Below are 13,273 nucleotides of genomic sequence, written 5' to 3'. Positions count from 1 at the left end.
AACGGCAGAATCAACCATCTTCCAGAGAAAACGTCCTTCCTCCCAACATCAGTTCCAGAAATCAAGCTGAATGGGATTTCGTCCATAATATAAAAATGGAGTTGATGAGGCCACCAGGGGGCGCGTGGATACAGAGAGCCTCCACGTTACTCTCGTCCCACGATCCTTGAAGTGGTCTGAGCCCCCACTTGTATCCCCACCCCCCAAACAGACGGTACAGCCAGATGTCAGAATCACCCCACACTAGATGCCCCAAATGCTGCAAAATTCGGCTTTGGAATCGCTGAGCAAGAGCTTCCACAAGAATGGTTGCAACCAAAAGTGAAAAATCCAGCCGGGTGAGCCGCTGCGCAGGAGGAGAGTGAGGTGTATCATCTGTTCGCCGAGGCCTGGAGAAGCCCACTTGGTTGAGGAAGTGGTTGGAGAGGGCCCTGGACCCTTGAAGTAGCCCTTGGGCAACGTGGACAGCACAGGGGCACACGGGTGCAGCGAGAAGCTCCATGGGCCGGCCAGGGGGGCCGTGCGAAATGGAGATGCTGGTGTGACATTTGCGCCCCCCCCCCCCCCTAGTGCCTCTGGTGCAAAAAATCAGGGGAGACCCCCAGGTGGAAGGTCTCCGTGTCGGAGGGCTGTGATACAAAATGGCGCTCTACAGGCAGGATATGTTGTTGCACCTAAAGAACCCCATCAACGCCAAGGGTGATTCAGTTGATTGAGCAGTACAGAACATTATCTGGCTTTAAGGTTAATGGAACAAGGTCGGTGCTGTTTCTGTTGAAAGCGGTTGAGCAAGGGGAGGAAATTAGATTTGCCCCACTGGGATTAATGGTTCAATGGGATACATTGCGATACTGGAGGATAAATCTCACAAGGGAGATTGGGACCCTTTTTGAGGCTAACTACCCCCCCGGCCCCCACCCCGGTAACAGGATTTCAAAGCGACTTGGATAATTGGGGAAATCTGACTATGTCCTGGCTGGGGCGCTTAAATGCACTGAAGATGGTCTGCCTTCCGAGTTTTTTGTGTGCATTCCAGATGCTGCCAATCCTTATTCCTGAGTCCTTTAGGGAAATAAAGGGGGCTATACTCAAGTTTTTGCAGCAGGGCAAGAAAGCAAGAGTGGTGCACAATTCTCTTGCACTGGCCAAAGAGAGGGGGTGGGGCTTGGACCCCGAATTTGAAAATGTATTACGAAGCGGTATAGCTGAGTTACTGATACCCACCTTAGGATGCCAGTGGGTCGTATTGGACAATACCAACTTACCCCCCACCACTGTGGCAGAGTGGCTGTGGGTACTGAGATGTAAGCTACCGCGCAGAATTCAGTAACACCCGATCCTGGGATCCATTTGGGAAATTTGGAGAGACGGGGTGGACATGAGGGGGGTATCCACATGGCAGTCTCCCCTGAGCCATCTCTGGGCGCCTGGTGTCCGGGAGGTTATACCAAACCCAGAGTGATTCCAAAAGTGGTATGAGGCGGGTTTGGTGAGGGTGGGCCAACTCTGGAAAGCAGGCACCTTTTCACTATCTCTGACCTTGAGAGAGTATTGGAGCTCTGTCTACTACTACCTTCATCTAAAGGGGGTCCTCGCGAGCGAAAAATTGAAAGAGCGGATACAGAGGAATCTCATCCCCCTTGAATAAATATTAGATGAAAGGGGAACCAAGGGTTTGATCTCGGCTATGTACAGTGTCAAACCGCGGGGAAAGGGTCAACGCAGTGCTCGAGACGGAGGTCTGGAGGAGATATGGGAAGAGAAATTGACCCAGAGCTCTGGGGGAGGATGTGCATGGGGACCTTGCAGACCTAGATATCTGGTCAATATAGGTTGCATGCTATTAAGCTCCTCCACAGGTGGCAATACGACCCGGTCAGATTATCGAAGTTGTTCCAGTCTGCAAGCCCCACATGTTGGCATATGATATGATCTTTTACTTATATCGCGCTCATACACAAGTGTTTCAGAGCGCGACCAAGCAAAGGGAGGGGGGAACAAGGGAGAACAAAAAATAAAAACAACGATCTTACTAGGCCCAGTGACATTAAGAACGCGCAAGTGCATGGAGAAGGGAAAAGGGGGAAAGTGCGTGGAAGTGGAAAGTGGAGAACAGAGGAGAGAAAAGAATAAGTTAAATAAATACAGGTAATGAAAAAGTGGTAGTGCAGCCAGCAAGTGGCAAGTGAACATTAGTCAGATAGGGTATATCTGATAAGTGCAGAGGAAGAGTGGGGGACTGTATGGGTACAGATACAGAACCCAGTGCCATGTGAGGCCCGGAGGCAATGCAGGAGGGAGGCAGGGTGAGCAGGTAACTGGGCCCGAAGGACGGAGGGTGTCCAGGTGCACAGTGCCAAGAGAGAAACCGGTCAGCAGGGGAGAAGAGGGGCAAAGAGGAAGGTCTTGAGGTGCTTCAGGAACCGGAGATGGTTCTCAAGTTTCAAGGTGGCTGTTAGGTTGTTGCAAAGGGAGGCCCCAGCCGAAGACGGAGATCTGCCCCCAGCTCGTTTCTTTGAAAAACGACTGACGCTGAGGGAGTTAGAGGAGCGAAGGACTCGAGAGGGGAGGTATTTGCAGATGGATAGTTGAAGGTATTTTGGACCCAGGCCCCAGAAAGCCTTGTGAGGAGGAAGGGCTGATTACTAGTACATGTCCCCATATTCAAGTGTTCTGGGACGAGGTCCTGCGGTGGATCAAAGACTTAGATGGGATCCCGCGCATTAAAATGCCACTGTTGATACTATTTGGTATTGAGGAAGACATTGGGGAATTTAGAAGGCTGACGGGGGTGGCGGTGCCCCTGCTGCTCACAGCACGGGCCTGTCTAGTCCTGAAGTGGAAAGGTTCCAGGATATATTGGATCAATGTTGCTATAAATATATGTTGAATGGAAAGGACTGCGGCGCTGCACGGGTGGGGGGGTGCCACATGAGATATTATGGGGGGAATTCATGGCTAGATACCAGGGATTGACAAAGGAATGTCACGGGGAAACCGTATATATTGTAACTGGATGAGGTGAAATAGTTTAAGACTCTGCTACACCACACGGGAAAGTAAATGTATATATTTTTTTGTGAAAAGATGAAGACCCTGTACACGGGGGATGGGAGGAGGGCGTGGCGTGTTGGTTGAAAAGTTGGTAATGATGGAGAAGCCTTATTGGAGGGAAGAGGGAGACTGTGATGCTTATTGTAATGTATAACCTTCATGTTTCCTTGTTGTTGTTTGTTATAAAACCTCAATAAAAACTTTGTTGAAAAAATAAAATCGAGTTGACCATGAATTGGATCTCCAAGACTTACTTTGGAAGAATAAATAAAAAGGACATGGGTACATGCAAAATCTGAAAAGATGCTGGACTGTGGCAATAAAACCACCTTAAGAAAAAGCTACGAAACGTAGGGATCCAGATGAAGCACCTACCTTGGTAGTTACAATAGAAAGGTTAATCCCTACCTAGGATGGTCTAATCCTAAATCGGCAAAATGTGCTGAGAGTTCTACATTGTGCCCCAAAGTTAGGGAACATTAAATCAGATGATTTAAAGATAGTCCAATTCGTCAATGACTACCGTATGGACTGGGTGATCCTTCACTTTCATTCGAATATGGTGCGAAACATTTAGCTGGAATCTCCTCCCATTGGGATTCAAGATTTCAGAAAGACCCTTTCTTTGGATACCAGGAGACGAAACCCCTGGGCCCATTCATTTGGAAAAAACGAAATGCAGAGTGGAATTGAAGTCACCCAAGAAAAACGCATGCTTGGAGTCGCCTCGGTCTATCCATAGAGCCAGATGTAAAGATCTATTACCTTCCTCAAGGGATATAGAGTGTCCATCAATAAAAATCCCGATAGAAGATTGGCCATGTCCAGAAATTGCAAGAGAAGAGCACCCATGATTGGTCATGGCTGGCAGAGGCTCTTGCCCAACGGAATGAGAATTAACATTTAAAGACAGAGGACTTGAAACACCTCCTGGGAACACAAGGGGCCATGAACATCTTTTTCGCATTGAGGGGTCGGATATCACAAAAAAGTTTTTTTTATGTATGCAGTAGACTTGGCTCTGTATTCCTCCTATCTGTGATAGTTTTGAGGTCAGTTGTAACCCGGCAAAATAAAAAAAACACACACATTCAGACGCCTGTCTTCCGGTCTAATCACCATGGTAAAGCTGGGTAGGGGCATGCAAATATTGGAAACCGCCCTAATCCATATGTCCAAATGGTTACTATGATCTGGGAATGCGCAGGGGATGTACCAAATGTCTTTGGTGGTATTTAATCTATATATCTATATTTCGGAACCCAGTGTTTATGAATGAGGCTTAATTTGTCGATTGTCATTGATGGTCAAGGTTTATATGAAAGATCCTAATACCCATATAATAATCTGTGTTGATCTCCTATCCTGCATCTAATAAAGAAACTGAACACATCACGGACAGCGGGCCCGGATGGTCTAAATAATAATATTCTCAAATAAAACCCACCATTGTGGGCAGAATTGTATCTCCTGCTATTAGTTCAAATACTGGAGTGCAGGGATGTACCTGACTCGTGTATATCTGTCCTTATTATACCAGTGTTCAAGAGGGTGTCCCTTCTGGACACCTTGGGGAAAGATCTTTGCCTCGATTTTGTTGCGGAATCTGCTTAATTGGGCTAGGCAAGCTGGGCGCCTGCATCAGATATTATTTTTTTTTCGGGGAGTAGGTACTAGCCTCAACCTCTTCCTGTTGAATACGCTTAAGACAAGAACATTTAAAGCAAAATCTAGGGTATATTTAGCGTTCATTGGCCTTGATCTTGCATTTGATAGTGTCAACAGGGAAAGGTTGTCGGGTGCCTGATAGACCTTACAGAGGCAATGATGGCCCTATACTCTAATACGAGCGTTCAGTTCGGACTTCCGTTTAGGGCCTGCTCTTGGAAAACACTAAAACATAGAGGAGTGAAACAAGAATGTTCTTTGGCCCCAGCTTTATTTAATCTCTATTTAGCAGACATTGAGGAGGGGCAAGACACAGTGCAGGCATTTCCACCCAGAATACATAACCTGTTCCCTTGATCTTTTATGCAGATGACATTGTTATCTTAGACCAGACGCAAATAGGTCTTCAGAGGAGACTGAATGAACTGAGGAATTATTTTGAGCTGAATGGTCTTAAAATAAATGTCAGAAAGACAGAAATAATGGTCCTCAAACCTGAAAGGGGGAACAGGAGCACAGGACTCAAATGGAGGGTGGCCAAAGCATCCTTGGAATGTGTGGACTCGATATCCTATTTGTGCATCTGTCTGAATCATAGATCAATTGAAAAGCAATGGAAGGAGAATATCACACTGAAATGCCTAAGACTAAAAACCCAGGGGGTAATATTACATAAGAAGTTTGGGAAATTCTCTCTGGTCCCAGTATGCACCTTCCTCAAACAGAAGATTGTGCCTATCCTGATTTATGGTGTCGAAACCATGAGGGTTTGGCCCAACCAACTCTGGGAGTTTATAGATGGCTATTATTGGAAAAGTCGTTCGACTCCCCCCAGTCCCTTCCGAATGCTATGATCAAGTTTGAGCTAGGGATCCAGTCAATGAGATCCACAATTAGGTCAAAGATTCTAACATTCTATGGGAAATGTATTGATATAGAAGCCCCCTACCCTTTTGAAATACTAAAAAGAACCCAACCCAAGGTGTAGATGGTCACTGGTTGTTTGGACAAGGGGTTGTGCTACTTGGCTGAAGGAACTAGATCTTTCTGAAGAAGTGCTGTTGAGTAATCCCCGGGATACAGTCCCAAAGAAAATAATGTACCAAGATTCAATTGACAGGCTAACTCAAAGATCAAAATACAAGTTGGCCTTGAATTTGGAATTGGAGAGTAGAGGAGTTAATCGACTCCCAGTGTACCTTACTAAATTACCCTGCCCTTGGTATCATAATCTCTTTCTAAGACTGAATATCCTTCCTAGTAGAGAAGTTCTGGGTTACAGAAGGATGTTGGGTGATCTTAGTCCCGATTGTAGATTCTGTGGCCAGATATCCATGACCAAGTTGGTTGAGCATTGGATCATAGAATGCAAATCTTTAATCCCGCTGAGGACGAAATATATGAGCGATATTTCCAAAGGATGCAAATCATTATCGACAAAGGAATGGTGCACTATGTTTTTAATAGGTGAGAATAAATCATACTCTAAAGGGGTGATGAAGTTTTTGGAAGAGGTGCTGCAGATCTCCCATGGTGATGGATTAGTTGGGAGAGCAGCCTCGACTGGATAAGGTAATTGTAAATAGATATTGGAACCAGCTTGGTTTGGCCTTGCGTGCATCGTTCAGCTTATTCATGTCTCTTGATGGTTGATTGTTCGCAAAAGGATGTAATGTCAATTGGATTGTGATTTAAGAATGTTTTAAACTGTTTTTTTACTTTGTAAAAATGATGTAAAAGGTTTCCCTTTTCTTAAGGATGAATTGTTGTATGAAAGGTTTGAAATAAATCAAACATAATAAAACATTTTTAAAGAAAATTGGACCAGCAGATGTAGCAACCCCTGAAGTGGCCCCTGGAAAAATTGAGTAAGAGGGTTAAGTTCTAGTCCCTATTCGTCCAAAGGTTTCATGAATGGAAATTCCTGTCCCTATAGCTCTCTTGCTTCCATTTCACCCGCCCACAGGCCTTGCCTACCGCCTACCCGCAGGCCTGCCCTAGCGTGATGAGACTCTGATAGACTTTTTCCAGAACTTTTCCTTATTTCTGGAACACTTGACAGCAACAACTGGCATTACACAAATCCCCTAGTAAATCTTCCTGTAAGAGATAACTTGTGAAACTGTTAACTTGGCTCTAGGACCCATTTAATATCTGGGCTCTACTTACTAAGGGTTAGGGAAATGATTCTAGGATTGCTCATAAGTTTCACTATATTGTTCTACTTGATTACTAACCGGTGATTACTGGTTTGGAATTTCCTATTTTTCTAACTCTTCACTTGCTTTACCACACATTTATTGGAAGTATTGCATATAAATGTTACTTAATTGTCTCCAAGGAAAAGTGTAGGTTATGTACAGAATCCCGGATAGAGAATGTATATATCTATTTGATACTAGTATTGGAGTGTTCTACGTTTGTCTCATTGTAGCCATAGACCACTATCACACCCGTAATTAGTCTAAGCCTTAATGTTCTGCTACCTTCCCCTGACTGTTTCCTTTTCACCGTAATGAGGATGGGGGAGGGGGGTGGGAGGGTGCGGAAGGGGCAGCAAGTGATTTTTGTTGTGATTAGGTGTGCATGTGTTCTGCATGTATAGCAGAGCCCTCAACTGTAGACAGTTGCCGTAGGGGTTGATGGACTATTTAAAATCCCCAATCCCCCTCTTGCACTGCAACCCATAGATTAAGGCTGAGCCCCACGAATACATTCAGTCCAGCAATCACGTAGTCACTCCAGCAATCACATAGTCAGACATAGCAGTCATCTCTGTTCCTGAATACAATGCTCTGTATGTTTTTTTGTTTTAAGTTGGTCATCTGTACTAGTAATGGAATAGTCATTGAAGTCTAATGACTATTTGCCTGCAATGCTCTTTAATTTCCATGTTTGTACAGACTACGGTCTTCCACCCTCAATGTGCTTTAAAGCCATCACAGTGGCAGAAGCTGTATACAAATACCAAATAATATTTCTGGAAGCCATTCCGAGTGTTATGGTACTCCAAATGAGCACCATGCTTACAAAAACAAATGGTATACAGTAGTGCAACTGAGAGATAACTAATCGCTGCTCATTGCTGCCTATTTGTACTAGGCACATTAAAAAGCATATGAAATGTTGTTGGACAAAAACGAACTAGGAATAGAAAGTGCCCATCTAACACTCAATTTAGGGTTGTTACTAAATGAAAATGCAGGGAAAAATGAGGCTGGACAGTGCCACCAAAATAAATGAGTTGAGCAGGTAAATGAAGCTAAAAAGGCATTACTTTCTCAATCGTCAACCACATTTCCAGGACTTGGACAAACATGCTGACCCTTCCCATGGGAATAAGTGGATGGAAAGTTGCTAAAAGGATTTTCTCGAGCACTCTCTCCATACCGTTCACCGTTAGTTAGTTAAAGAAACACACTGAACAATACCCATGATAGCGATCTGGTGTATACAAGTAGAATTTGCTTAAGTTTCATTTGGATGTTTTCGCTGTAGCATGTTCTTCTGATCATATCTTCAAGGGTTTCCTCATTGAGGCAAGAATAGAACATTCAAGGCAGATATGAGCCAAGTAGATTTCACTAATTAATATTTTTCTGAGAATTCCTTCTCTCTGAACACTTTGCGAGGCCGTTTTTTTTTCTTTAGTTTTGTCATGATTTACAGTAAATACTTTGCAAGGTAAAGGTCCAAATTCGGGCTGTGTGCTTGGAATTATTGCATAGTGAATGTAACTGCACAGGGTGCACTTGCTTGACCCTTCGTACTAATGAATGTTTACTTCCGCTTACAAATTTTGAAGGGCTTAGAGTAGTGCTACCTTAAGGTTTCACAAATCTAATATATATTTGATTACAAAGCTATCTCCAGGACCTACGTACATGTGCAAGAACGAAGACAACAGAAGAGATGTATGTGCATATTAGGGTGTGCAGGCTTTTTGCACTGATGATCTTCTTCTTTCTTAGTCCCAACATGGCGAACACTGTAAATGCAGCACTCAAGCCCCTCGAGACACTCTCGCGTATTGTGAACCAGCCAAGTAGCCTCTTTGGAAATAAGGGTGCCTCAAACAAGAACAAGACTGAGCAGGATGTACAGGGTACTGCCAGGGATACCAACAGCAACCAGCCCGATTCAGGTATTTTGAGATTGGTTCGAGCATATATGCTGCTTTGTTTTTCAAATTCACTATTAAACTGCCATTGTAATATGCAATTCTTTGTGTCCAAGAGATCTAAGGTATGCATACTTCCCACAGATACCTTATCTGTAAAATATGTTCCTGGTGCAGTATTGTCCGGAAAGGTTTTTGTTACAGCCACCAGTTGATGCCGTGAGGCTGGTCAGTGGTTGCCCATGGGTCCTTTGTTCTGCACATGTCTCTTGTGTTTGTGTAAATATAGCTCTGCTTTGTTACCTCATTTACTTTTTTCTGCTTTTGAATGCTGAGATTTAACAAAGTTAAATGTTTTGCCTTGCAAGCATTTTTGCTTTGTCATGTTCTCCGGAGTCGTGCTTTAAGCACTGCAGGGGGTCGGGGGTGTATGGCAGACACATGTCTTTTTCAGATCTGAACCAGTTATGCTTTTGGTGCCTCTACAAAGACCACTGCCCCAAGACAGCTGTTGGTGCCAATCTGTTCCGTCTCAAGGCTGTGCAGGACTAAATGGCCAAGGTTTTCCTGGCCACCATTAAGAAGACTTTCCTGGAGAAGGTGACTTCAGAGAAGCAGATGACTGCCAAATCCATGACTAAAGAGACCCTCGCATTCCATTGTATTAATCAAGGGATGTGAAGGTGGAGCATGAAAACAAAATGTAATTGTTCGTAAGAATTTTCTGTTTTGCTTCACTTTGAGACCATTCCTCCTGCCGGTATATTTTCTGACTTCTCTAGTGGCTGATTTTAATTTTTATGTATGTAAGCTTCTTTTCTTACTTAAAGGTACCAATACAGGGGTCCAACACAAGTCAATGTGTATTAGGTACGATTTTCACAGAACTGGTAAATCTTCCTGACCTGGGTCAACCCCAGAACTTTTAGTTTTATTAGTGGAATATTTTTCCTTGATACCTCAGTGAGTGGGAACCTTTTTTCCAAACTCACATAATCTTTAACTCTTTTTATAGGTGTCATTTTGTTGACTCTCCATAGTGTTTTTTTAAAGTTATCCTCTTTAACAACTTATTGGCAATAAGTGCCTGTTGTTTCTGGGTTGCGCTAGGAGCTCCCCTTTTAACTTTCTTTTGCTAACCTTGGGTAAACTACAGTTCCCATGGGTAGAAAGGATCTTTGGATCCCTTTTACATTGTATTCTGTGAAGCCAGCACATCCCACCTTATGTGGAGTGCTGGGGAGATGCAACGTTAAACAAAGACTTGACTGCAGCTACTAGAACAGTTTGATCCTGGGCACTTGCCTTGTACCATTGACTCTGGCACAGGTCTCTTGGCTCTGGCTAAATCTGTTACAACTGCCTTCTCTAGATTGCTTCTCACGAAGAAATGTGTTGGTGCACCGAAACACTTATAACAACCTTTCCTTCCCCTTTCTATGTTGCTGAAGTGCCATTTTGCTCGGTTTTCATCAAAGTATTGCTTATACTGAAGTATTGCCTTGCCTAACTTGTTCACAATCTAATTGGGAAGTGCTGCTGGCGTGTTTAGGAGTCTAACTCTGTATGACTTGTCCTTTCCCTCCCTCTGAAGAAATTGTTAGAGTGCCATTTCTGCTTGGTTTACACTGTGCCGTTTTGCTCAGTTTTCACTGTTGCTCAAACTTGTCTACAATTTAATTAGGGAGTGTGTATATTTTTCTTGACTGTTTTAACTTGCTTTAATGATGGTGATTTGTGTGTGAACTTAAGAGCTTATAAAATAAATATATATATATTCTTTTTGATACAAAGCTTTGGTCAGTGTTTCCTTGTCCCATACTATTGTAGTCCTATTGTGTAAACACTGAATACTGCTCATCTCCCTCTTGAGATAAGTCTGACTGCTTAGCCACAGCTACCAACTAAATCTTTGTGGTTCAGACTGATACCAAAGGGGATTTATTGCCTATACCTGTAGCCTTAATCTGCTGTAGTGCTCCCTAAGGGAACTGCATAGGATTCTGCCTAACAGTAGCCATCTTGAATTTGTGCAGGGTTAAGGAGAGGTTGAGGGTGGAAAGGTCCAGCTCAACTCTCAGGCCTGCCTGGTTCTTCTTCTGAAAGGCGAAAATCCTGGAGTAGAAGCCAAAGCCTCGCTGGGAGGCTGGAACTTCCTCCACTTCCTCCACTGCCTGGCTCTCTACGAGCGACCGGATCTCCGCCAAGAGTGCTGTCCCAACCTGTGGGAGTGGAGGGAGGAGAGGCTGGGATGGGTAGGCGGTACCCCGTGGATACTACAGAGAGGTTCCAGGGGTCCGTGAAATTCTGGCGCCAGAAATGTGCAGCCGCCCCTGCCTACTCACTGAGCGAAATAACAAATTAGCCTCTGGAACCACTTCCCTGAAGCCAATCACCCCCTTGGCCTTCGGCATTCCAGCTTCCGTCCAGGCCATGGGACAGAAACCGCACTCCTAGACCTTAAAAATCAAATTGATGATCTCAGAGACGCTGTCAAACTGGAATCTCCTCCTACTACTCGACCTGTCACAAGCGTTTGACCTTGTGGATCACAGTACCCTCTGCCACCTCCTGTCGTCCACTGCCAACTTCTCCTCCAAGGCCACAGGTTGGATTGTGTCCTTCCTCCAGGGCAGAGTCATGAAAGTTTTCTCGAACCAAGCATGCGCCAACCCAGATATCAAATTTGGTGTCCCACAGTGCTCCTGCATTTCTCCCACCCTGTACAACCTCTTCATGAAGCCCTTACTCAACTACCTGGACGAGCTAGTCATAACATATACCAACTATGCGGATGACTTGTAGGTGCTCATTCCACCCCTAACCCCCCCCCCCTCACAGGGGACTATGACAGTGAAAAGCTTAACTCCATCTACTCCAATTCAAACGGGAATTACAACTCCTTTACCATTGACGATACTCCCATCCTTGTGTCGCAGGCAGTCTAAACCATGGGGGTCTTCCTAGACTCTAATCTTGCCATGAGCAGACCAGTAAAAACGATTGCATCTGTCACGGCTTACCATTCAAAATTGATCAACGCAGCCAGACCCTTCTTGTCCAAACAGAACTGCCTCACCATAGCTAGGGCTATAATTTGTTCATGGTTAGACTACTGCAACGCCCTTCTAGTACGCACTTCTGCAAAAAACATCATAAAACTTCAGACCATACAGAACAGTGCCCTCTGTTCTGTATGGTCTGAAGAGAGGGAACTAGTCTACTAGTATAGTAGCAGGGAGGGAACATATCTCTGCTACTAGACTAGTAGTCCACGGACTCCCCATTAAGGAACGCATCACCTTCAAAACCCTCGCCATCACACACATGTTTTAACAACACTGCACCCCGGTATCTCTCTGTTAGGGAGAATTCACAAAAATGTGCTAATTCCCTTCACCTTAGAGACCCCCAGCAACTTTGCTGGATTTTGAAGACTTGATTTTTTTTTACCTGGAAAGTGTGACCCTTTTTCCCACTCTCTCATGTATTTTGATGTGTGTTTTACTCGTGTTTTATTTGGTTATGGAGTCTAAACAACTCCGTAGGCATCATCTTTTAATTTTTGTCACACAGCACCCTCAGTGCAGTGGCACAGGGAAGGCTTTCAGGCTTTCCCAAGGTTTAAATACCTTCTCTGGGATAAACTACCGTTTCCGATAGTAAGATAAGTGAAATTGACTTTACTAGTCTTTTAAATTCCTAGACCCAGCACACCCTATCTTAAAATTGAGTGCTGGAAGGGTTACTTAGCATTCCTTGTGTCTAGATACTCATGTAGCAGTCAAATGCTACCCTTTCCTCTCAGAATGGCTGGTGGCAGTGGTTTTACAACAAACTTCCATGATTTTTCCCGACTGCGAACTAGTCGTAGCTCCGGTAACGTTAAATAGCTGGAGCCCTGTTTTACAAGATAGTGTCTGAGCCCCCTGTGTAAAAACTGGTCCCAGTCTTCTTTTTCTGCCATTTCTTGGTGGAAAGGTCCTTCTAGAGTGTCTCTGCACTCCAAACCTAGTTTGGTCCCTTGGTTCATTTGCCTTTGGCGGGCTTCAGGAGTGAAGACCAACCTCTGGCGCCAGAGTGGCTGGGGTGGGCAGGAAGTGAGGGAGGTGCCCGAAACTTACTGTGCTTAGTCTCCTAGGGGACCCAAATGCACTCTGGTGATTGGCTGGCTGGCTGGCTGTCTGGCAAGGACAGCCACCCTGCTGGATGAGTGACAGCTAGGCTGGAATGAATATGAGAGAACTGAATAAAAGGCGAGTGTCTTGGCTTGGAAGGCATTCGAACACTGGAATGAAAGAACCAATGACGAGCTTAAAGAGGACAGCTGCTGCAACTCCTGGACCCGTTGCTTTGCCCGGTGAAGCCCTGCTGCAGGTCCAAATCGCCAAGTTCACCTCGACAGAGAAGCCCTGCTAAGGACTCCTTTTG

At 44.7% G+C, this 13,273-nt stretch overlaps 1 protein-coding gene across 5 annotated transcripts in view; it reads left to right on the top strand.

Moving 5' to 3' along the window:
* Positions 1–13,273, top strand: part of HUWE1 (HECT, UBA and WWE domain containing E3 ubiquitin protein ligase 1) — a 2,445,223-nt gene that overhangs the window by 1,317,284 nt on the left and 1,114,666 nt on the right. For all 5 annotated transcript variants that reach the window (XM_069645305.1, XM_069645304.1, XM_069645303.1 and 2 more), the window contains exon 49: positions 8,694–8,866. In XM_069645305.1, coding sequence (XP_069501406.1) covers positions 8,694–8,866 — 173 coding nt within the window. The remainder of the gene's footprint in view (positions 1–8,693; positions 8,867–13,273) is intronic.

The sequence above is a fragment of the Ambystoma mexicanum genome, chromosome 2p (genome assembly GCF_040938575.1).
Source record: "Ambystoma mexicanum isolate Mex_15411 chromosome 2p, UKY_AmexF1_1, whole genome shotgun sequence".
Classification (NCBI taxonomy): Eukaryota; Metazoa; Chordata; class Amphibia; order Caudata; family Ambystomatidae; genus Ambystoma; species Ambystoma mexicanum.
Note: the sequence above shows the minus strand (reverse complement) of the source record. Positions and strands in the feature narration are given on the sequence as shown.